The sequence below is a fragment of the Oncorhynchus nerka genome, linkage group LG3, assembly GCF_034236695.1.
Source record: "Oncorhynchus nerka isolate Pitt River linkage group LG3, Oner_Uvic_2.0, whole genome shotgun sequence".
Classification (NCBI taxonomy): Eukaryota; Metazoa; Chordata; class Actinopteri; order Salmoniformes; family Salmonidae; genus Oncorhynchus; species Oncorhynchus nerka.
Genome location: NC_088398.1, coordinates 20,647,961 through 20,672,353, shown reverse-complemented (window position 1 = coordinate 20,672,353; position 24,393 = coordinate 20,647,961). Strand labels below are relative to the sequence as shown.

Here is a 24,393-nt window from a genome sequence, read left to right as displayed (position 1 = left end):
AAGTCGGAGATTCCCGAGATCCAAGCTCCCAGGTGTTTTGAACGCGGCATCAGCATACCTGGGAAGGCTTGAGACTGAAGACGTCACCCAAGAAGCGATGAGTAGGATCAGTGGAGGCAAATCATGAATGGCAACAATGTAGACCAATCACAGGAAAGTCAGTGACAGGTATCAGTCTTCGATTGGCCAGTCGAAACTGGGTAAAGGGCGGGGCTAGAGACTCGACGTTACGTCGCTCGGAAATGGCACATTACAAGTGATCGGGAAGAGGAGTCGAAAGTTTGTGAAAGATAGTTTGTTGTCTTTAAAATTTTCACAGTCAAATAGGATACGTATAATCGAATAATATATTACAGGTGTTCATATAGTGCGAATGTACCATTTTGACTCGGTTGTTCGTTCTAAGGAAGCGGTCGGTCGCGAGATAAATGGTCAAGAAGTTTTGTCGAATTGAACAGAGAAACGACCACGGGAGGGTTTGAACATTTCCTTAGGTAGAAACGTTGAAGAAATGACGAATAGAGAAGACGAATATGACTATCTTTTCAAAGGTGAGTGTTTTTACGATCCTTTACTATGACATTGCCATTTTTTTGAGTGTAGTAATTTCGACCTACAGTTGGTTCAGCGCCACACCGCTTTCAATGTAATACATTTCATTTGTCCCCGCTTCCGCCCTGTCAAAATTATTCGGACTGTTTTCAGTAGAAATATGGCTACACCTGTGTAGTAGGCTAATTGATTGCAACAGCACTAAACACTCAGTTAATAAGCACCAAGTATCTATCCATTAAGTGGCATCTGTTGTTTAGTCATCTTGTGGTGGGCCTATGACGCAATCATCAGGAGAGGAAGTATTGGTCAACAGGAGTCATATAGCCCACTGACAATGGCAGGATGACACCTCAAAATACTACATTTACTCAAACGGATTGCCCTAAGGTGACCAGTGTCCACATGGTTTAGCCTTTAAGCACCATTCTGTTTGTAGGGATTCCATTGACCTGGTTTAGTGGTGGGTCACTCTAGGTTTAGAGAAGGCAGTCATCTCCACGATCTGTTCACATATGAATGAAGATGACCTTGGCCTAATTCATCTAACAGATGGCACAGAGTGAAAGCTTATTGGGCCCTACTCAACATGACTTGTTGAACCTTATGTTCTATGTTGTTTAGTCGTACCTTTCCCAGACTTTTCTGTGCGCATGCACTGTAGCCTATTGTTAGGCCTACATATGAGAATGTGTAGGCCTACATTTAAGAATACAACAACAGTTGGTATGTTACAATAATAGTGGATTCTTACTGCTCACCTGTACTTACTTACACTAACTACTTCCCTTGTGAGTTGTTTTGTCCTGGACCAAGGGAAATAAAGTGCACAGGGTCCTTTGTTCAAATGTAGAACCGCAAACAAGCATGTGTAGTCAAACTGGAAAGACCTGCATGAATCAAGTGAGTGTGTGTTTGTCTGTCTGTCTGTCCCCTATACAGAAGGCCTCTGACCGTAGTGAAGATAGATTAGATTACACAGCTAGAACGCACTACCCCATAGAGCCTAAAGTGAGGACTGTCAGAAGGCCACATAACCAGTAGGTTCCTCCCCCTCCAGTTTCCTGCTTTTAATTGCTTTCTTTACTGCACCCTCAGTGTTTAGGCATGAGTCAGTCAGGTGAGTGGTTGAATCACTACTCCCGACTAGGCGCTTGTAAGTGTTGCACAGCAAGTTGACCAGCTTTCTTGTTTAAAGGACTCCTACTGAGTGCTCTCTTTACAAATAACATATGCTCTCTTGTTGATTTTACTTCCAGATAAGATAGGCCTTCTTAAAATAACTTCCTTATACTGGTTTGGGAAATAGAATTAGGATTTTTAAGGAAGCTAGACTACACTGTTTAGGTCTATGCTATGTAGTGATGGCGTTCAAGAATATAACAATTATTGTAGAATGGTTGTATCTTTAGAACTCTCGAATGCAGCCTACACAATACCTTAGCCTAAATTGGTGGTGATATGTTTCTGGTGACAGGTACACTGAAAGTTGCATAATGCTGCTGTTAGTTCCTCTGCCACTATTATCACTGTTACCAGATAGGCTAGTCTAATGGAATTGTAGTTCAGAGTCCTTCTTGTAAATGACAAGGATGTTCTTGGAACTACATAGTCCCAGTTCTCATGTTACTAGCTGATGTGAAGAGTTGCCAATGGATTTCCTGTGGAACAAGTGACCTTTTGTTAGGATTTCCTAGCTTGAGTCAGTCGGCACAATCGTCAATTGGTAGGCAGGTTTCTAACTGTCTGTTGCGCCACTGTAGCATTTTCATGTGATGAGGTTCCATGCTTAGCTTGTATGATGTCCTACTCCCACAGAATGTAGGCTATTTGTCAATAAGGCCTCATCAACACACAAGCAGTTCCTATTTCCTAATAACAGGGTGGTGAGTTTGAGTTAGCGGTTTTCCTCCTGACTCACCTGGATTTCAGTCATTGTAAAATTCTCTTTCCCAACACCCCGCCTTGTGTTTGGAAATGAATGGGTGTCAACGGGAACAGGTGCCAAATGTTTAATTGCTCCATAAGGGCAGGGTTCAGTGGTGGTGCTAAGTGAATAGGCTGAACTACATAATCTTCTTGGTCAATTAAATCAAACTTCGGTCATTCATGACAATACTTAGCTAGGTGTACAATACAATACTAGGTGCTACCTCGCAAAGGTCAAAACTTCACGTCATGGGGCTTTGTCTATAGCAAAAACACATATTGTTTATTGAACTACAGTCAAGTATAGTCAGGCCCTCTCAGTAGACTGTTAATCACTAACAGAACAGCAGACACATGGTGCGACCCAATCAGGAGCTGTCGTATCTTCTACCACTATTTTTTTGTCAGGCCTGTTTTACCCCTGAGTGTCCCTGTTCCTACATCGTTGAAAATACGTTGTTTGTAGACCCCTGTACAGTGGGTAGCGTAATGTATTGTTATTCTGCTGGTGTCTGTCTGACTCATGCCTTCGATCCTCTCTGTGTGCTCCAGTGGTGCTGATTGGGGACTCTGGAGTGGGGAAGAGTAACCTGCTGTCCCGCTTCACCCGCAACGAGTTCAACCTGGAGAGCAAGAGCACCATTGGGGTGGAGTTTGCCACGCGCAGCATCCACGTGGAAGGCAAGACTGTCAAGGCTCAGATCTGGGACACGGCAGGACAGGAGCGCTACAGAGCCATCACCTCAGCGTGAGTATTAACACATCTCACACGCATAGAGATTTGTTTGTTTTGTGTCTGTCAGGTACCTTTTGACATATTTGCAGTGTTTAGACAAGCAGCCCAATTCTGATCTTTATTTAACTAATTGGTCATTTGACCAATACCCTCAGATCCCTTTCACAAATGAGCTCTGAAAGATCTGATGTGTAAAGGGCTGATGGGATTGGTCAAATGACCAATCAATGGAAAAAATATCAGACGTGGGCTTCCTGTGTAAACCCAGCCATTGAGGATATTTGTGCGTACAGAACATTCCAGCCTACTTATGCTAATTTTCAAATGTTCTCATCTTGTTGACAACTGAGTCCTTTGCTTATGATGTATGCAATAGCATTTCATGTCGGGAACGACAAACTAAATCTACCACTCCATTGACTCAGCCAATGCTCAGCTGTTCTGTTCACCACTGCTCCCAGTAAAACTTTTTTCCCTCCTCCTGTCCTCTGTGTAGGTACTACCGTGGGGCAGTGGGGGCTCTGCTGGTGTACGACATCGCCAAGCACCTGACGTATGAAAACGCTGAACGCTGGCTGAAGGAGCTGCAGGACCACGCTGACAGCAACATTGTCATCATGCTGGTGGGAAACAAGAGTGACCTGCGCCACCTCAGGGCTGTGCCCACGGATGAGGCCAAGGCCTTGGCAGGTATCCTCACATCAACTAGTTTTTTTTTATAGCCATCTTGTTAATCTGTTTGTGCTGATTCTTCCAAAGCATTACAAGCCAAGGGGACAGTACAGGAGAGTTGTTTCTCCCTCGATATTTTTAGCTTTTTCATTCGCGATAGCAGTAGACAAAGCGATACGGCAATCTGAACACAATACCAATGTTTTGATAAATATGGCCATAATCTCGCTTTCAAAATTGGAATGAGGGCATTTTAAACACATTTCAAAAATAATCTGCGGAAAGTGATGCACCTGAGCCTCGCAGTGGACAAGGGAATGCCTTCCACTGTCTACTTCCCGCTTAGGGACTGCTCTTTGATGTGGAGACAACAGAGCTCCCATCAGGCTGCCTCTGTCAGTGGTTAACAGCCCATGCTTCTGAATTCACATCCCCAGCAATAGAAAAAAGCCAGTCAAGTTGACTCCACTGTGATTTTTAGCTTCACTCCAATGTGACATTTCCAGCTTATCATACTTCTCCTTTGTAGCTCTGCATAATGTTTCAAGTGTTTACTTATGACCTTGAGTCTTATTTCCTGCATGGAATACACTTTGTAAATTGCTCTAGATAAGAGTGTCTGAGATATATATATATTGTTCTAGAAGACGTCATTGTGTAGAGTAAACAAGCATGCCATGTGAAACCACAGGCTCTTGTTCAATTTCTGCTATTGATTTGTTACTAGTGTTGGCTCATGCAGCATGACTACAAAGGGTCACCGATGACATGCCATTTTTATATTTGCTCTATCAGTTAGTCTACACTGTGGTGGTTGTTGCAAATAGCCTCATTGCTGATGTATGATGACTGGGTGGCTGTTTTATGAAGTGCCTACTAGTACGGACAATGAATATGACCTGTGAGTTTTTTTTTTTTCTCTCTCCACTTTCACAGAGAAGCATGGACTGTCTTTCCTGGAGACCTCGGCGTTAGACTCCTCTAATGTGGAGCTGGCTTTCCAGACTATTCTCACAGGTTAGTGTACATTATGAACTGGGTGATTTAGCCCTGACTGCAGATTGGCTGACAGCCGTGGTATATCAGACCTTATACCATGGGTATGACAAAACATTTATTTTTACTGCTCTAATTACATTGGTAACCAGTTTATAATAGCAATAAGGCACCTCAGGGGTTTGTGGTATCTGGCCAGTATGCCACGGCTAAGGGCTGTGTCCAGGCACTCTGCATTGTGTCGTGCTTAAGAACAGCCCTTAGCCGTGATATATTGGCCAGATACCACACCCGCTCGGGCCTTATTGCTTAAATATACCATGCTACGCTGCCTACCATATACACTGGGACTGCTTGTGGTTTTTAACAGTGTAATTCGGTAACGATGGAATTGCCCCGACTCCAATTTTTACTTTTAAATGTATGCTAAACAAACACCATTGATTTTTAAAAGTTTAACAAACCAAACAATTCTATGCACAGTAACTACATTTAACAATTTATACAGTAAATTATAAAATAACATTTATTGGAAACTGCAGAATTACAGTAAAATCTCAGTTTTTATTATTACCAAACTTTGTATCTGCAGTCCTTCCTGTAAATATGTTTGTCATATTTTCTGTGGAAATAGTTAAAATGAGTCTTTATGCATAGTGTTCTATGCATAAAAAAATCCATGGTTTTTGTTTGGTAAACATTTTTGAAGTGGAATTGCCCCAAAGCAACTTGTGTTCACCCTGTAGTGCACACAGAATCATGCCATCTTGTGAAAGAGCTGGCCTACTCTAACTTAAAACGCTTAAAAGGAGTTGCTAGTTCAAGTAAAGGTCTCCTCTTCACACATCTTATTAATGGCCATACCAAACGTTTCTTTAGTTTATTTATATATATATATATATTTAAAAAATGATTTGTACTCAGAGCTTTGTAGTCCATGTGTTCAGTGGTGGCTCATCTTCCGCCAATAGATGGCAGCAAAATTCAGGTTATTACGAGGCCTCTACTGTAAGATTACTCTGCAGTAAATTGAACAGTACCTGACATTTTTTAAGGTCAAAAGCATCTGTAATTGGCACACTCAGACAATGACACTTTGTGTGAGACTCAATCAGATCTGCTGTTTGCCAGGAAATTACTAAAGCATTTTTTTTGGCCAGGTTGCAAAATGTACATTGAAATACAAGTGTGAGCTATCAAAGTTTATTAGTTACATGCGCCGAATACAACCAGTGTAGACCTTACAGTGAAATGCTTACTTACAAGCCCCTAACCAACAATGCAGTTAAATAAAAGTAACAAGTAGTTAAAGAGCAGCAGTAAAATAACAATAGCGAGACTATATACAGGAGCTACCGGTACAGAGTTGATGTGTGGGGGCACTGGTTAGTCGAGGTAATATGTAGGTAGAGTTATTAAAGTGACTATGCATAGATAATAATAATAATAGAGAGTAGCAGTGGTGTAGGAGGGGGGGTCAATGCAAATAGTCTGGGTATCCATTTGATTGGATGTTCAGGAGTCTTATGGCTTGGGGATAGAAGCTGTTTAGAAGCCTCTTGGACCTAGACTTGGCGATCTGGTACTGCTTGCCGTGCGGTAGCAGAGAGAACAGTCTATGACTAGGGTGGCTGGAGTCTTTGACCATTTTTAGGGACTTCCTCTGACACCATCGGGTATAGAGGTCCTGGATGGCAGGAAGCTTGGCCCCAGTGATGTACTGGGCCGTACGCACTACCCTCTGTAGTGCCTTACGGTGGGATGCCGAGCAGTTGCCATGCCAGGCAGTGATGCAACCAGTGCCCTCAATGGTGCAGCTGTATAACATTTTGAGGATCTGAGGACCCATGACAAATCTTCTGTCTCCTGAGGGGGGAATAGGTTTTGTCGGGCCCTCTTCACAACTGTCTTGATGTGCTTGGACCATGTTAGTTTGTTGATGTGGACACCAAGGAATTTGAAGCTCTCAACCTGCTCCACTACAGCCCAATCGATGAGAATGGGGGCGTGCTCGGTCCGCTTTTTCCTGTAGTCCACAATCCTCTCCTTTGTCTTGATCATGTTGAGGGAGAGGTTGTTGTCCTGGCACCACATGGTTAGGTCTCTGACCTCCCTATAGGCTGTCTTGTCGTTGTTCAGGCCTACCACTGTTGTCATTAAAAACTTAATGATGGTGCTGGAGTCGTGCCTGGCCGTGCAGTCATGAGTGAACAGGGCATACAGGAGGGGACTGAGCACACATCCCTGAGGGGCCCCTATGTTGAGGATCAGCGTGGCGCATGTCTTGTTACCTATCCTTACCACCTGGGGGCTGTCAGGAAGTTCAGGATCCAGTTGCAGAGGGAGGTGTTTCGTCCCAGGGTCCTTTGATGAGCTTTGAGGGCACTATGGTGTTGAACGCTGAGCTGTAGTCAATGAATAGCATTCTCACATAGGTGTTCCTTTTGTCCAGGTTGGAAAGGGCAGTGTGGAGTACAATAGAGATTGCATCATCTGTGGAACTGTTAAGGCGGTATGAAAATTGAACTGTGTCTAGGGTTTCTGGGATAATGGTGTTGTGAGTCATGACCAGCCTTTCAAAACACTTCATGGCTACAGATGTGAAGGCTACGAGTTGGTAGTCATTTAGGAAGGTTACCTTAGTCCCTGTGCCCAAGAACACTATGGTGGTCTGCTTAAAACATGTTGATATTACAGACAGGGAGAGGTTGAAAATGTCAGTGAAGACACTTGCCACTTGCCATGCTCGCAGTACATGTCCTGGTAATCCGTCTGGCCCTGCGACCTTGTGAATGTTGATCTGTTTTAAGGCCTTACTCACATTGGCTGCGGAGAGCGTGATCACACAGTTGTCCGGAACAGCTGGTGCTCTCATGCATGTTTCAGTGTAATTTGCCTCGACTTTAGTATAGAAGTAGTTTAGCGCTTCTTTCCAGAAGTCTCATCGTTTTACAAAGACACAATTTAGTCCCTCATACCCAGCACAACTCACATTAAGTACCTCTACAAGAGCAACTTACTGAGAGGCATTGACGTATTAGCCACACCTTAGAAAGGCCCTTGTTAATGCATGGCCGCTATAAAATAAAAAATGGGCAACGGCCGACTCAAACCCAAGAATGTCTGAGGAACAAGCCTCACTGAGTGAGGCCTTCAAATCAATTGATATAGGGCTGTCAGCATGCTCCCTGCTATGTGTTCTGCTTTCCTCCTCCACATACAATTCCCGCTGCCTGAAGTTGAACACTTAGTAATTCTACTCTTAAACAAATGTGTTATTCATAGAAAGTTCTAATTAGCTCATTTAAGAGGGAACAACAGAGTGCATAGCAGTGCTCAAGCACAGGAATTGAACTAGACTCCCTGACCTGGGAAGCATGTTAACTGTAGCTAGTGGTTGAAATACCAGGTCGAGGGTTAGTTGGGGTCGTCTTGTCTGCTCATTTTCAATATCTTGCTGATTTAGAGGCAGGGAACTGACTTGGGGATTCGCCAGCCAGTCAGTAGCATGTATGAGTCAGTCTGAAGTTAGTTTTGCGTGCCAGACTCGAGTAAATCTAGGGAAGGTGCAGAAGTTCAATCCCCAGGAGCCATGGGGTGCTGCTGGTTTCTATGATAGCTTGTCTCCATTTCATGTTTTTGTTATTTATTTACACAAACCCTGGAAAGTGAAATGCTGTTAGGTCCCAATTGCATGACCATCTTGTTCTCAGTTTTGTATCCACTGTAGTCTTTGACGAAACTCTCCCTTTCTCATCACCCAACAACCCAACAGCAACTGTTGTGTCCTCACCTGTCTGTCTGTCCGTCTCCTGCAGCCATCTACAACATTGTGTCCCAGAGGCAAATGACGGGCCGCAGCGACGCCGACTTCTCACCCAACTCCAATGTGGTGCCGATCACAGTGCAGCCCACGCAGAACGCTGCCAAGTCAAGTGCCTGCTGCCAGAACAACTGAGGCCTCACCACCGTCAGGGACAGACGAGTAGACTGGGAGGGAGGACTGGAAGACAAGGAGGAGAAACCTAGAAACAAGGATACAGGCAGACAGAAACAAGTGGAGAGATACACAGGGAGACAGAAGGACAGGGAGACAAAGGGGGCAACCAAGTGTTTCCATAGCCTCTATGCATTGTTTCCTCTGAGAAGTCTGTCCCCATCTAATTCAATAAGCTTTATGGTTATGCCTTGGCTTGATTGGTTTTAAATATGAAAGATGACATGAATTAATTTACATGAATTGAGAAATTTAGCATGTTTGGATATGGTCCTCCATGTCTTTCCACAGTTTGTCTCACTCATTGTGAACTGACCCCCCCCCCACCCACCATTGTCAGCTCAATTTAATAAGCCTGTGAACACACCCAATTCCCCAGCACAGAGAAGGGGCAATAAGATTTGGCAGTGCAGACCTGATTTCACTGAAATGTAACCCCCACCTCTCCATTGTCAGGCAGCTCCTCCCAAACATATTTGAGTTTGTCCCAATGATATTTATTTCACACTATATTGAGGTCTTGTTTGACCAAAGGGTTGGTGCTAACATGCAACACTGGGTGGGTTTGATCTGAAGCTGCTTACTATATATGACGGGTGTCCTCTCTTTTTGTTCTTGATTTCACTGGTAATCAAATCCTTTTATGATATAGTTATTAAATGTAACTACTCTTTGCTAATGGGGAACCGAGGAGTTAAGCCATCTTATCCCAAATGTTCCTGGTCGAATGTCAGGCCAATCTAAACTGCACAAAATGGAGGTCCGTGGTGAACTTTTCATGTCCATTTTATCAGTGCTCTTCGACTTCCCTTTTAGTCTTTACACAAAATAAAGTTTGCTCTTCAGATTTTTTTGTGATCAACATTTTCCTCCCTGTTGAAACTCATTACAAAGTACTTTGCACAGCAATATTTCTCACATAGGCCTATTCTTTGTTAGCAAAAAAGAGTCTTGCTCTTTTGGGTGTTATCCTTTTATCACCGTGAACCATCCTTTTCCGGTTTAACTGAATTGCTGTCGCTTTCTCCGTGACTGTGGAGATATGTGAGGGTGATGAGGGGATATTGGTTGGAGTGGTGGTCATATACCATGGTCTGAGTGGAGCCCTCCCTGCGGCCTGCTGTCCTAGATGGATGGACAGCTCATGTTGCAAGAGATGGGTAGTAAGGGCACTCAGCCCTGCTGCGTCTCTGATGTACACAAGATGGCTTGTTTTACTGTAAATGAACTCCTCCACTGCCCCCCCCCCCCCCCCCCCCTTATCCACTGTATGTAACTGGAACCATATCATGCCTTCTGGGATATCCCTTAAGAGTTTCCCAGGTCTCTTTGTATGGTTATATTTTCTCTTTTTTCTGGGTGTGTGTAGTTCTGTTGGTAAGAGTAAGCACTAGGGAGGATACTAGCCCTTATAGATCTGCTAGAGGGGAGGTGTGGGGAAAGTTTGAGGGTGCCATTACCACAGCCGAAGGTCAACAGTGTAAACAGTCTTTATCCTGCTGAGTTTTTTTCCCCTTGTGGCATTCCCAATAGTAAATTGGGATGTAAAGGTTAGGTTTTTAAAATGTTAATTCTCATGTGTACATTTTAGATTGCACGTGTATAAATAAATGTAATTTCTTAAGTCTTGCTTCTTATTTGTGCCTACTTTTCAATGAAAATTACATACTTAGGAGTTACTGTGTGCTAATTCACTTATGGTACTTGTTTGCCATTTCACAACTGCAACTTTTTTAAATTCTCAAGACAAAGCAAAGAGCATCCATCAGAAACAATTTCATTTTTGTTTTATTAGAAACATTTACAATACGTCTTGAATCTTTGAAAAAATAACAGAAACCAAAACTAATATGGCGCCGATACAATAATAAAATGTCAAAAATGATTCACAACATGTGCTAAGAAATAAACCTGCAATATCACATGCCTCTCGCGGGCATGACACACTGTAACAGTTCAAAGAAGACTTTTATTTTATCAAAGTGATGGCCAGCAACATGGCATACCCTCTCTCACTGATCACAGAGAAACCAGAAACTAAAGCCAGGAGATGCTGACCCAAAACTAATGCACAAAGACCACTATAAGACCGGTATGAAACACTTCTACGTTGCCGGGAGAATCTGAAGAAACACTACCAAAGACAAACTGTCAGACTGCGGTGGCCCCTTCAGAAGAGGACACCGTGAAGGCCGGAAGGTCATTTCAGTCCCCATGCTTCAGTCAGTGGTGGCGGAAAATATACCGTCCTGGCATGTTGAATTGTACGACAAATGTTCACTTTTAACTACCTAGTTTTGAGATTTAAATAAATACATTTTAGGTTCATCCATATATGAAGGAATGACAACCAAGCTTTCCTCCCCTTTTATAAAACTGTGATGAGAAAATGAAAAGGACAAAATACTGAGTGTCACATGGGGACTGAAACGGTCTCTCTTTGCTTCACCTGAAACACTTGTCCTTTTTTTTCCTGTTTCTGAAGGGGCGCCAACTATGAAAATCTACAAGGAACAACCAGCCCCAGACCCCTTGTGTTAAAACCAAACACATAGCATCTGTGGTGTTTATCCAGTCTAAGTGACCATACAAGATACATGCAAACTAGTACGGATATGAATGTGTTGGTGTGTGTGTGGCTGGTTACCATAGATCTACTACACAGTGTGCCTATGTGCTATCTATTGATCACTCAGCTCAGTTCCCACCCTGTCATGTTTTCACAAAGAAATGTGAGCCCAATTTTTAGGTAATCCTTCATTAAGGCTTTGATGATGTCCTCTCTTGCCTTACCAAATACAAAGGGTCCCAAGTAGTAGACATATGAATGTGTGTGTATCTGTATACGTTACATGTGCCCCTGCGGGACACCTTAATCACTCGTTCTCAGCATTGCAATCACAACTGAAGCTGTGTTGGCATAAAAAGTTAGAGATGAATAAAAGCAAGTTAAAGACTCCAGAGGAAATGTGTAATGGGGCCAGTCAGTATGGGGTTAGTCAAAGGGGAAAAGGTAAGCAGGCAGCATAGAGAAAGAGTGCTGATGCAAGAAAAAAAGGTGTAATTGAGGCATGGAATTGATGCTCAGTGACTAAAATACCTCCAAATCCTAAAAATATGATATTATTTTCTGTCATAATTCCACTGTGAATGCACTGGTGTTCTTTGAAATAGTGCATATCGGAAGTTAAAATATAAGCTATGGGGAACCCACTTCAACTCTTATTTCATTTACAATGAAATATAGTGGAGGCGAGTCCAAAACGTTCATAAATAAAACTTTTTTTCTTTCTTTACCGTTAGCAGAAACCAACTTTCCTGTGTTTAGAAATATATTAACTTTTTGAATTTTTAACTAAAAAACACTTCATGAGGTTACTCATATGTTTTCTTCATTTTAAGATTTTCATAAATAACATCCAGAAACTGACTTTCTATGAAATAATAACCCATGTTAGCAAAATAGATTTAAGAAACTGTAATATTATTATTTTTAAGTTGCTTTCTATAAATGTATGTGGATGAACTCAAATATAGACTGCAATGAAACCTTCTCACAATTTATTTTCAGCTCACTTTAAAATGTATAAACCAATAGGTAAAAGGAGTGCACTGGTAATTTATTTTACATTCAAATGCATTACTTGCTCATCTTGTGATTATGATAGGTCGGAATAATTGCTTAAGTGCATCAATTTAAAGGATTTCCTATCACTCCTTGAAAGGGGTGCTATTATTGTTATACATAATGCATAAAGAGTTGTACATTTGTTAAAGAGAAGGAAACTGTTCAGAGTTTCTATGGTTACTTTAATATATTGTAAAGAACACTAACAATTGAAAAAAATGGTTAATGAAATAGACATCCCCCCTAAGAGTTATCTCACCGCCATCTTTGTTTCTCCACTAAAGGAAGTGGAGTACTTCATATTCTGGTAGAGTGGGTGCATATATCAAGCTATACCTCATCTTATAAGACAGTCATTATTGTAATTTCTATACCAATTACACCTCAAGGTAAATATATGGAATTAAATATATGTCCATCTTAATTTCTTTAAAGCTTTTTACACACCTTGTGGTTATGTTGATGAAATATGTTAATGCCATGGGATCTTCATTTTACTGTTACTCTTATGTACTGTACTGAACTTCAACTATCATACTTTGACATGGTGAATAAAGTTAACTAGAAACCATATTAAATGAAAACCACAGTATTGTTTTTTAAAACTCTAACAAAGGTACTGCAGGGTATTTGTGTAATCTTAACAACTCTCTTATGCATTATTCAACTATTGTTCAGTCTGGGGTCTTTGAGACGAATCTAGCCCTTCAGCTGCAATTCAACATGAATTTGAACAGAATTGTAAACAAATACAAATCTCTACCCCTTCCTTTTCTAATTTAGTATGTTTTCCTGCCCCATTCTGAAGAAACATCAACTTTCCAAGACAAGTCTAGCCTTTTCACATTAACAGCTGTGATGATGAAACAAAACTTATTGACATAATTATTTATAAATCTAAGTTGGCAATAATACCAATATAAATACAACGTAAGAGGGTGACGCATTAGGACTGGTGTCTTTGGACAGTGATTGGATAGTTGATCACTGAAGCTACTGTAGCATAAAAAAATACCAAGCTGAAACAGGATGTCTTTATTGAGACAAGCTCCATTTCACAGATATTGACTGAAGCTTGTATGCTGTACGACTTTTGACAAAACTATCACTAGTGGGTTATTAAAAACAAACGCTGATTATTATTGTATTGACCTCAGCCACCTTCATCAATAAATCCAAACTATGATAAGGGCGAAATGTGTTAACATTCGTAGAATTGTAAGCTTATGATCAGCAATATAATTCCTATCGATGTCCTCGAACCTCTCCCAAGGTTTTGTTCTTTGGCTACCTTTTGACCTTTTATTTTAAATCAGCTAAAAGCTGGATAATGACAACTACTTATAACAGACAGCATAAAGAAATAATTAAATTGTGCCATCAAATCAGTTACAAAACATGTTTTGGAACCAATCTATAAACTGAAATATATTCTCAAGATATGCTTATGGTAACTATAAATGTTTATCCCTAAACATGAATAAATACAGAGTAATACATGTTAAATAAATGCTACTTTGTCAAGTGATAAAAATGTTTGGCTCAATGCATTGGGCATCAGTATACGTTCATATGGAAGAGGGTCTTAGATAGATCCTATGGAAATAATCCAACCTTCTGTCTTACCATTGCGTCTACTTTAGTATGTGATTTAAGTTGTCACTTAAACACCAATCTATCACCATAGGAGTTATGAGTTCCTGCTTTCGACAGACAGGAAATGCCTCAATTGTTCATGTTATGTTCCTGAAAAGCATTGTATGTACACTGAAAAGCTTACTTTTACAATGCAATTGGTTTCTTCCAAATAATAGGTATTGTGTTCTCAAAATTCCACAGATACTAAGAGGAAATCTTGAGGTTGCACTGGTGTTGGCACACCCTGTATTTGAGGTATGCTTGCAGTCTTATTAATATTCAATGTGAAAAAGACGGGATTAAGCAGTCAAAAATGACTAAAAACAAGACGTAGGAAAGCAACAAAAACATGCTCTTGTGCCTGAAACCGATACTAATTAATTACATTTCTCATCCTAAATTGGCATAAATCCATATGTGTTTTTAGAAGATAGACAAAAATTGAATAATATCCAAATGAATCAAGGTTTGTGTTATGGATGGTGCTGAATTCTTTGAACTTACTAAACTGGCTCTTTTGTTTACTGTTGCAGTATTGATATTATTGCTTTTCATCCTAATGTACATAAAACCTGATTCATCCAAAAGGATCTAGGAATATTTTAGAACACATTTCTTCACATATTTGAGAGAATGTATCGGTATATGTCAGTGGAAACATCAATACAGCCCTGTATTCATCATTACAGTATGTGGTATTGTGGTATTCTTATCTATATATTTGACTTGATGAAATGCTTTAGTGTATTAGATCCATTCATATAAGTAGCCTATCAATATACGTCTTTATGTTTAAGGATGAGGGGACATTATATATATATATATATATATCAAAGTGATCTTCAAAGTCCATAAACAAACAAATTCAAAATGATATTTTCACCTTGTAAAAATAATCAAAATCCCACTTATATAGCAGGCATTTGACTGGACGTAAATGACTGATATATATATACACAGATGCGCAGAATCCTTTCTCAAAGCACAATGCAAATTTCTCCCACAGCCTCTAAAACAGTGAGACTCTCTAAAAAAGCCCTCATTAAACCAGTGCAAACTCAACCAAGTCATCAGTACTGACTGAATGGATGAGAGGTCTCCCATAATACCACTACTACAAGGAATAACAATAATTATATTTTAAAAACATGAAAGGGAAACCTTACAGTATGTGCATGGCTTTCAAAATCTATTAAGAAATATTCACCATCAGCGGTCAGTTTGGTATTAATTATATGTGTTTTCTCATAAGGTGCTTTACTCTATATTTTAATGTAAAGTCTTTATGAGCCTAATTTCCCAATTTCATTTAATCCCACCCAACCCGTTGATTCACATTCTTTTCTGACAAATAGTTACGTTACAGTTTTTTTTAAGGGGCAATACTATTGAAGGCCTACTGTATGTCACTAAACTTTCATGCCAAAGTGAAAGCAATATTAATACAAAATATTAAGGCTTAAAACAAAATAAAAAATAATAGAAAATACTATATTCATTTAACAGCGTTATACTGCCTTGAAATTGTCATTGAAAGTTCAGACCAAACCACTGTGCAGTTCTCCCCATTCATAAATATTAAATTAATTTCTATATATGTCATAGAATTTAGATACTCTGAAAGTACAATTTCTTCACAGTCCACGGACAACAGGAGTGGTCTGCTGACAATACAATGGGGGAATGGGGGGCTCTGTTGCGGCCTAGACTAGGGACAACAGTCTATTGTAACTATTCGTCATATTTTGATGGACAGAAGTTGAGCAAAAGTTTTCTCCTGAAAAAACGCAATAGAGCGATCTGATGCAGTGTTAGTGGGAGACCAGCTGAATCACCAGCATGTCCTTGTTCACCTGCCACCACCAGCAAACATGAGGCAGCAGCCTTCTAACTACCCCTTCACTGAAGACACACAAATTACCCCTCTCACAAAGACTAGATCTGCAGGTTCTCTTTTCTTTGGGAGCAGCCATCTCTCTCTCCACCCCCAAAAGCCCCCCTCTTATCCTCCAACGGCTCTAATCCCCCCTCCCTCCCTCTGAAATCCCCAGGCTGGGGCTAAGGCAGAGGCAAAGGGTGTGTAATTTGATTCAGCACGAGTGGTGGCTAAATGGGGCGTTTCCTCCGCTTTCCTGTCAATTACAATCGTCTGATTTCATTCTGAAGGCCCAGTGCTAGCCTGCCATTGGCTAAGCCTGTGTGATTGTGGTGAGTGGGCAGCTGCAGGATGTCCCATACAGACGGGAGATAAAGGGGGGGGGGGCTCTCTATGGAAACTTCGATCTGCACTCGCTCTCTGTCACAAAGGCCTCCATCCAAATTGGGGTGGGGTGATGAACTCCAAGTGATCAGACTCCTCGTACTCTTAAATGATATATGTCTGCATGTTTTCATACCCTTATCTTATTGAGAACACATGGAGACATCTAGTTCAGTGGGAAATGTCAAAGAATTGGATCTGTGTGGCAGAATTTACACTAGGTAATTACTGTATCTACTGACACTTTCTTTCTCCAAAGTCCCCTCACTCTCATTTCAGAGCTGGCAGCCTGTTCAGTTGGTCTCTTTCTTTCATATGCTGCTTTTTTCCTGAGTGTTGGGACAAAGGAGGCCCCTCTCCCCAGTAGGGATATCTCAGAGCAGCAGAGAAGGAAAGAGGGAGGGGGATATGGAAGGAGGGGTCCCATTCGCCCAGCTGCACCCAGACTGGACCTTCTGTGCCTGTGACAGAGGGATGGGGCGGTCAGCACCAGGTTCCCCCGCACAGTCCGCACCTGGACAATTTGCCTAATTATCAGTGAGTCTCTTCGTGCCGTGTCCAAGCACTCCGGGCCCACGCCACCACTGGGCATAGACAATACGCCCCACACAGGGAGGCAATACATCGTGGGTCGGCTGCAGTCATTACTACCTTCAATAGCCAGCGATCGAACAGTAAGCAGGGGGGGGGGGGCACTCCCAAAGAAAAGAGAAAAAGAGGGGGCTAAAAAACACCTCCAAGTTGAGGTCACATCCACAGTGCGCTATTAAACACCTGCTCCTGCACAGCTCTGATAATTATAGGCCTCTGAGCTAAAATACAAAGCTGCTGGACGGGGGTGACGAGGGAGCTCTGTGGATGGTGGTACTGTATTCTAGGAGCTTTTCGCCCATTTAGGCACACTCTATTACCAATTCAGAGAACAGCTCAGTGTTTTCCTCAGCTTCTGTCCACTCTAATGGCTAACGCTCTAACTGCGCAAACCTCAGAGAGATGCCTGTCAAAAGTGGCTCTCGTTTTTGTCCTACATCGTTTAGATAACAGCTAAATTACCACATAAGACAATAAAGTGGGTATTAGTTGGCTTTGAAACTAGTCCGTCGGGGAGACGGATCTCCCAAATTAGCCAACTGGACGAATTCCAAGGCTTTTGGCCTCACAAATGAAATCAGTGCTTAACACCGGCGAAAGAAACATGCTTTTCAAGTGCCACGAGGAACAGGCATCGCTGAAACTTTTCACCAAACTGCAGTGATATTCAAGGTGTAACAGAAGTGAACATTTCTGCAATACAATGTGTAGCATTCATTCACCTCTTTGTGAAAAACGAAATCTATAAAACATATGTGCATAAAGAAAGGCGTTTGCCTGCTATTCTGTCCTATATTGTTACCATTCTAACAGGTGTTTAGGGAGGACTACCAGGTATAACAACGAGCTTGTAAAGGGATACAAATGTCAGAAAGGTGACAATGATGGAATAGACTTTCGATTGGAACAAATTTAGACTTTCAATGACAATATCACAGTTTGTTCCATTTTTTTTTGTTGCCACATTGGAGGATTTACCTTTTCATCAGCTACGTCCTTTTTCTGGATGATTGACAATCATTAATCTGACTATCCGAAACTAAGACGATTGTAAGGTGCAATGAAAGATTAAATATTTTTCCTTCTGTTTGATTTTGACTTCCTATATCATTCAGGTACAGATAAGATACCAGGGAGTTAAACTGAACCTCAATGATCACCTCCTTCCTTTCCTCCATATAAAACAACTTCATGGTAAAATAAATCTGAATCGTAAACTGTTCACGTTCCTATCTACTCCGCCCACACTGTGATTCGTGAATGAAAAACAGCAGCAGTAAAAAAAACTGAAAAAATGCTAGGTACTATACTTTTCTTATAAACAAAACTTTTATAAAATATATATGTATATATATATATATATAAAAGAAAAAAGTCAAAATATTTCTTATACTTTTTAGTAAAGCAAGCAGTGCCTTCTAAAATATCTGCTTGTTTGTTTAAAATTTTCTGAGAAAAGTATAATAATAATAATAATAATAATAATAATAGTAAATAATTGTCAAACAAACACTGTGATAAAACGAATGATAAAAACTGACGTGGTGTTTTTTAGGAGAATATTCGGATAGCCTGAGAGACCAGGGTGTGGCACACCGGGCACTCTGGATGGTTGAGCTCACAGATGCGGATGGCACACTCCATGCAGAAGAGGTTGTGGCCGCAGGGCACCAGGGCGGCCGTCACTTTGCTCTCGAAGCAGGTCATGCAGTCCCGGAGGATGGCCGGTGGCGAGTCCGGTACAGGGAGGCGTCCAGGGAACCCCACGCCCGAGGTGGGCTCGCTGTGGGCACGGCGGGCCTGGGCATGAGGCGAGCCAGACAGAATAGTGATGTTGGTGCCTGAGGAGTTGCCGTTGTTCCCTCCACAGGGGTCAGAAAGGCCTGGAGAGAGTCTGGTCAGGGGCAGGCCTCCAAAGCTCTTGGAGCGCTGCTGGGCATAGAAGGCCACCTGTTTTGGGTAGTCTGGGTCTCCCCAACTCTGGGTGCCCTCTGAGCCAAAGTAGGAGCAGGGCTTCTCTCCAGGGCTGTTGAAGTTGCCCTTGCTGAAGATTACCCCACCTCCTTCCCCTCCTCCAACCATGGCATCTGAGAAGTTCTGGCGGAAGCTACTGGTCAATGGCTTGCGCTGGTCCCCCTGCAGACCCCACACCTGCTGCAGGCGGCTCTCCAGACCCCCGGAGCCTACTGGGCTGCCGCCATCCGGCCCCAAGCAGTCATTCTCATTGTTGTGGTCATGCAGACCTCCCGTTCGGAATGCGATGTGCGCCTCGATCTCCTCACGGGCCCTCTCGGCGTTGCTGGGTGATCCCGTGATCTCGAAGACAGGGTCACGGTCTCGGCTAGGGGTGACGATGTAGGTGCAGGTTTGCTGTTGGATGCGTTTGATGGTGGAACCCTTTGGCCCCACCACCAGCCCCACCACGCGGTAGGGCACCCTCACCTGGATGGTGGTCTGGCCCGGCAGGGGCGCAGGCGGGGAACCGCTGAAGGACACACCCAGCTTGTTGCGAGACGCTCGGAGCATGGAGAAGTGCTCGGCGGCAGAGATGATCTCGCGCCGGGCCAGGGCCACATCCTCCTTTCGGCCCGTGATGAGAAACACAGGCTCCTCGCCCCTCACGGGGGTCTTGATGTAGGTGTTGGTCTTGGCCCGCAAGGCTTTGATCTTGCAACCTGCAGAAACAAAAAGGCAAAGTTTGAAAATGGCCAAGGTCACAATGAATTCAATTTTCTGTTCAATTTTCAAATATAAGGAATTTGAAATAGCTGAGATTGTTACTACTACTTGGTAATACAAAGATATTTTTTAATGTTTTCCTCTTCTATGGAAACAAAGACAGAATTGATAGTTGACCTTTGACATAACTTTTTAAAAGATGGCAAATTTTGGTCTAAAATGCTCGCAACTTTCATTTCTGCATTGATTATCATTCCTAAGTTACATGTTTTCACATGGCATCAAGTCTCAATCTGCTGTACAATCTGAAATAATGAAAGAGACTGTAGACGTCAAAGTATTTTTAGAATACCCCTTTATTTGATTTGCCATGTACAAGCATTGATAAACAGATGAGATATTGTACCTGTTTCCAAAGGACATCAGAACTATTCTGTGCTATGGCTACAGTTATGGATGCAATCAACAGTGTTGCCACGAACAACCAGCCCCTCTCCTTGAACTGACAAGTCTGGTACCTCCGGCCCACACATACATCATTTTTGGGTCGTTTATTGCAGTATATTTGCTCTGTTTTTGATCAGTGTGTAAAGGCTGACTATATTAAGTGCTTTTAGCGAGATCCTAGATCTGAGAGAGTACAGGTTCATGCTATTTCGTGTCAAATTACCTTAGTCTCTAATACTGAGACGTAATAATACAAAGAGGAGAATAAAAAAATTGTAATTGTAGAGTAGGGTTGTTAAGAGCACTTGAGGTCAAGAGGGATATGGTAAACACAGCCGCACTCTGTATATTACACCCAACAGGAAACGGTATGCAACTCCCCACTACGGCAGCCTGTGGTGACATATATACGCAGGTGTGCAGCTACCGTTCTCATTCTGAAATGCAAGTTTATGTTCCACCCCTAAGAATCCCTGAGTGTCTCCCCTTAGCAGGGTCTTTAAGAGGTGTATGTATGTCCGTGGTCTGGTAACAATAACTATCAATTTATCCAATGGTCAGGTCTCAGCTCGTCTTTCTGAGTAGCATTACAAATCACAGCACACCATTACATCAGTAGCCTAAATGCACTTTACTTGACTTACTTTATTAAATGTCGTTTTACCAGGGACAGTGCACATTAATCAACATTACTGTAAAATTGCCCATTTTAGTCAACCTGCTTATTTTCAACTGCAGTCCCTGAGCAGGGACTTTAGCAGTGTGGATAAAATGTCATGATCACCTCTAACCGAGGGAAATGTGCTTCCCTAATGCTACTAAATAGCCCCACTTACTAGGGCACCAACTTCCGAAGCCTGGATGGCACTGACTGAGTGACTCAGTGAGGCTCTAAGGGCTGAAGAGTTCAAACTACATTTATTATTTATTTATTGAGGACGATGGCGGTGATGATACCAGTTGGGGTTCAAGCATGATGGTGTTAGATGGAACACTCAGGCTTTATAATATGTATGATGGTTATAACTCATGTAATAACCACAATGTTAGTATATTAAACCACGTGTTAACTTAGGATAGATGTACGTTTTTGTGATCCTTTGTAGCAGGAAGGTGAATAGATATTTAAGTTGAGAGCAATAGGCGACGTAAAACTTAAAACTATGAACAGAGGAGACAAATAAAAGTACTCCACTGAAACCTTTACAAAGATCATTCTAGATCATTCCACAACTGTATGCCATGTCTTTCATTTGGAGAGCATGCTTTCCAGTACTGTGTGCATTGTTAGTGGCGCATGCACAGCAAAACCCACCCTTGACCTAAAGTCGTAATAATTACAGCCCTAGACGACACAAAATCATCATCCAGAATCAACTCAAATGACTTTGACAAAGGACAAAACGCTAATATTTGCCTCTCCAGGACAGGACATTAACTTGCCAGATTCACCAAGCAGTAGTCGACCCTGAGAAGGAGGGCGTTAAATGTGAACTAACTAACGAGACCCTGAATCAAAAGGAGCTCATCCCAAATCCCCCAAATCAGCACTTCTCAGTCAACACAAAGCTCTCTGCTGCACTTGTGCTCAGTGGATCCACCCTCCGGCTGTCTTCAGTTACCCTATTAAAACACTTCAGAGTAACGAACAGGAGACGCACAGGAAGATGAGGGCACTTAACGGCACTACAAAAACCAGATCCCCACCTCTGTGGAAAAATGGAGTTGAAGCAAATGGTCTCTGTTGCCTTGGACCCACTTGACATTGTGGGGACCTGTTCATTTGTGTAACCCCAAAAACATGAATTAGGATTCACTGGCTGAATTGGTTTCCCTTACCTACACCCCACCCCCTCCCATTAGGTAAGGGAGCCCTTGGTTTGGGTGTCTGGGTGTAACTCCCTTTCAGTGCCCAGTGCCTCTGACCCACCCATTTATCCTTGCTTGTCTAACCAACCCCTCTGTATCTTTTGGACTCATCACAACAGAGCCACTCAACAATAGGTGCAGTCAAACAAAAACCCATGTAAGCACAAATAAATAAATAAAAATCAACAACCTTGAGCTGCTGGTCCTGAGAGTTAGACAGCTTACAAGCAATCTGGAGAATCAATATATTTACAGTCTGATAAATAGCCATTTTGAGTTGATCACAATAACAATATGGGCCAATAGGTTTTAAAAAGGCAACATATTTTGTTATGATTTGCTCTTATCTTATATCAGAAAATAGAAGAACCACACAACATTCAACTCGACACGTTGGTCCAACTTCTGGCTGAGTCACGCTTCGATTCCTATGATCATAGGAATAACACTGCCTAATAATGTACCCCTCCCCTCACCCCCCTCTCACTTTCACACCTTTGTTTGACAGCTGCTGTCATTCAAGTTCATGTTGAGGTCTTCGACAATTACTCAATACACAGATATATCCATCTTAAATCTGGGAATTCACTTTTAAACTGCTCAAGAAAAGAGAAAACAGAGAAACACTTTTGTCATTGTCTAATTGTGTCACTGGGGCAGTCAGCAACAAAAACAATGAACATAATTAGAATTTACCAAACCGAAAACAACAGCTTGAAAACGCCAATCGTTACTCAAATACAAGTTATATTCACAATAAAGAGAATAAATCATTTGTAAACATTTCAGGGCGAACGAGATTCCTCCGTTACCCGTAGCACGTTGCGTTTTTTTTAACTGTCTCGCGCGTTCAGACGACAAAGGAAGCAAGTGCTATCCCTGCCTGAAGTGTGCGTCTGTGAGCTGACATTGATGGCTGGATGTAGAATAATGCGCCCATGAGGTAACGGTTACAGTCCTGCTTTTGTGTCTCCCAACATTTGAAATTCACTAGACGGACAATAGAACCGAGCCTAGTTGCAACAATGTTGCAGTTTCTGCCACTGTATGTTAACTTGAAACAGATTTGTTACCATGGTCAAAGAGTGGTAGAATACAACAAAAAATAACACCACTCCCTTTTCTATATCAATAACACCAGCTAACGTAACAGTTAGAGCATTATCAAAACACCCTACAAACTACTGGGAGACACATTTAGCTCAGAACAGCAACATAACTTTCAATAGGAACATTTGGTTGGAATCTTTACCTTGTCTCCCCACTATTTCGGCCACATGTTCTGAGCTGGGCACGGGGACGCATTCTGTTATGTTGCAGCCTCGTCCTTTCGTCTCACTTGAACCCTCGTACAGGACACATAACTTGTTCTTCCCTTGCAAAAGCCCTGTGTCACCACCACCTCCGCCAATATTATTGGTATGGTTGTGATGGTTATTGTTATTGTTACTCCGATCCTGTACTCCCGTTCCAGGAGCCCCACCACCGTCCTCGCCTTCACCAAGCCCCAGTAGAGACAGCTGGCCCAGCGCGACCCTCAGGGCACGGGACTCGTCTTCTTCCTCGTCGGGTGGCACTAGGAGACCTTCGCTTCCGAACCCGGAGCCGACTAGATCCCCGCCGTAGCCCCCATTTTTCTCCATGATCCCTGCTAGAACCAGCAGGCTAGGCATGGCTAACAAAAGAGTGTGAGACAAAGACAGGGAAAAGAGACTGGAGAAACAGCACCCGTGCCGCCTCCCCGCCCCCTCCTCCTTCCAATTCTCCCTCTGCGCTAGTCCCTCCCATAGACCGGCCCCTCTCTCTGTCTGCTATAGGCCTACTTGCGATACAGTATTCTCCCAGCTCTAGGCAAACGGGACACAAGGCCGTCTGCACCGAGAGGGGCTAGGCGATGTATCACTCCACCCCGTCTGGAATACAGTCCCCTCCTTGCTGAGACAAAACGAGCCATCCTCCCGTTATACCATGCCGTCTCAGGTTCCCAAGCCTGTGGCATCTCAGAAACCAACCCCCGCGTTTTTCCCCACGTATAGAAAAAACTATAAAAATATCCCTCCACCTTTTCTTTGTCCATATCAGCCATGCGTTCGATCCAAGCCACGCTACTCATTCCCCATCCCTGCAATGCAAGACCGCAACGGTCTTTGTACTGTATGCTACTTACACAAGGATGCATGGACTATAGCCTAATAATTCCCCCTCAATAACATGTCAAAAGTGGATCCATTTAGGATTGTTTCCCGATTCAAGTGACTATTTGGGCACCAGAATGTACTGTTTTGGTATATTTCCAATGTTGTATTGTCTATGGTGGGACGCACAGCAGTAGCCTATGGAGGGATGGATGGACTTTGGATGGAGTTTATTTGTGGAATCTTAACGACTTCGTTCACCGT

The 24,393-nt window shown here is 42.4% G+C and overlaps 2 protein-coding genes across 2 annotated transcripts; one reads left to right on the top strand and one right to left on the bottom strand.

Annotated features, from left to right (window-relative positions):
- Window positions 1-225: 225 nt before the first annotated feature.
- LOC115104132 (ras-related protein Rab-11A-like) lies at window positions 226-10,506 on the top strand. The gene is made up of 5 exons (XM_029625371.2): window positions 226-551; window positions 3,034-3,229; window positions 3,714-3,907; window positions 4,826-4,906; window positions 8,704-10,506. Exons 1-5 carry the CDS (start codon window positions 512-514, stop codon window positions 8,841-8,843), a joined length of 651 nt encoding a protein of 216 aa, XP_029481231.1. The 5' UTR covers window positions 226-511; the 3' UTR covers window positions 8,844-10,506.
- A 146-nt stretch (window positions 10,507-10,652) lies between these two features.
- Window positions 10,653-23,710, bottom strand: LOC115104125 (RNA-binding protein MEX3A-like). Its single transcript, XM_029625357.2, has 2 exons — window positions 23,247-23,710; window positions 10,653-19,674 (listed from the first exon to the last, which is right to left on the bottom strand). The coding sequence occupies exons 1-2, from the start codon at window positions 23,665-23,667 to the stop codon at window positions 18,551-18,553; spliced, it is 1,545 nt and encodes a 514-aa protein (XP_029481217.1). The 5' UTR covers window positions 23,668-23,710; the 3' UTR covers window positions 10,653-18,550.
- Window positions 23,711-24,393: the final 683 nt, after the last annotated feature.

Bases quoted from the DNA above. Each gene is read 5' to 3' on its own strand.
- LOC115104132 (XM_029625371.2), top strand. From the start codon at position 512: ATGACGAATAGAGAAGACGAATATGACTATCTTTTCAAAG. The intron at 552-3,033 runs GTGAGTGTTTTT...TGTGTGCTCCAG, and splicing joins ATATGACTATCTTTTCAAAG to TGGTGCTGATTGGGGACTCT. The intron at 4,907-8,703 runs GTTAGTGTACAT...CGTCTCCTGCAG, and splicing joins TTTCCAGACTATTCTCACAG to CCATCTACAACATTGTGTCC.
- LOC115104125 (XM_029625357.2), bottom strand. From the start codon at position 23,667: ATGCCTAGCCTGCTGGTTCTAGCAGGGATCATGGAGAAAAATGGGGGC. The intron at 19,675-23,246 runs GTAAAGATTCCA...TTGTTTCTGCAG, and splicing joins CGAAATAGTGGGGAGACAAG to GTTGCAAGATCAAAGCCTTG.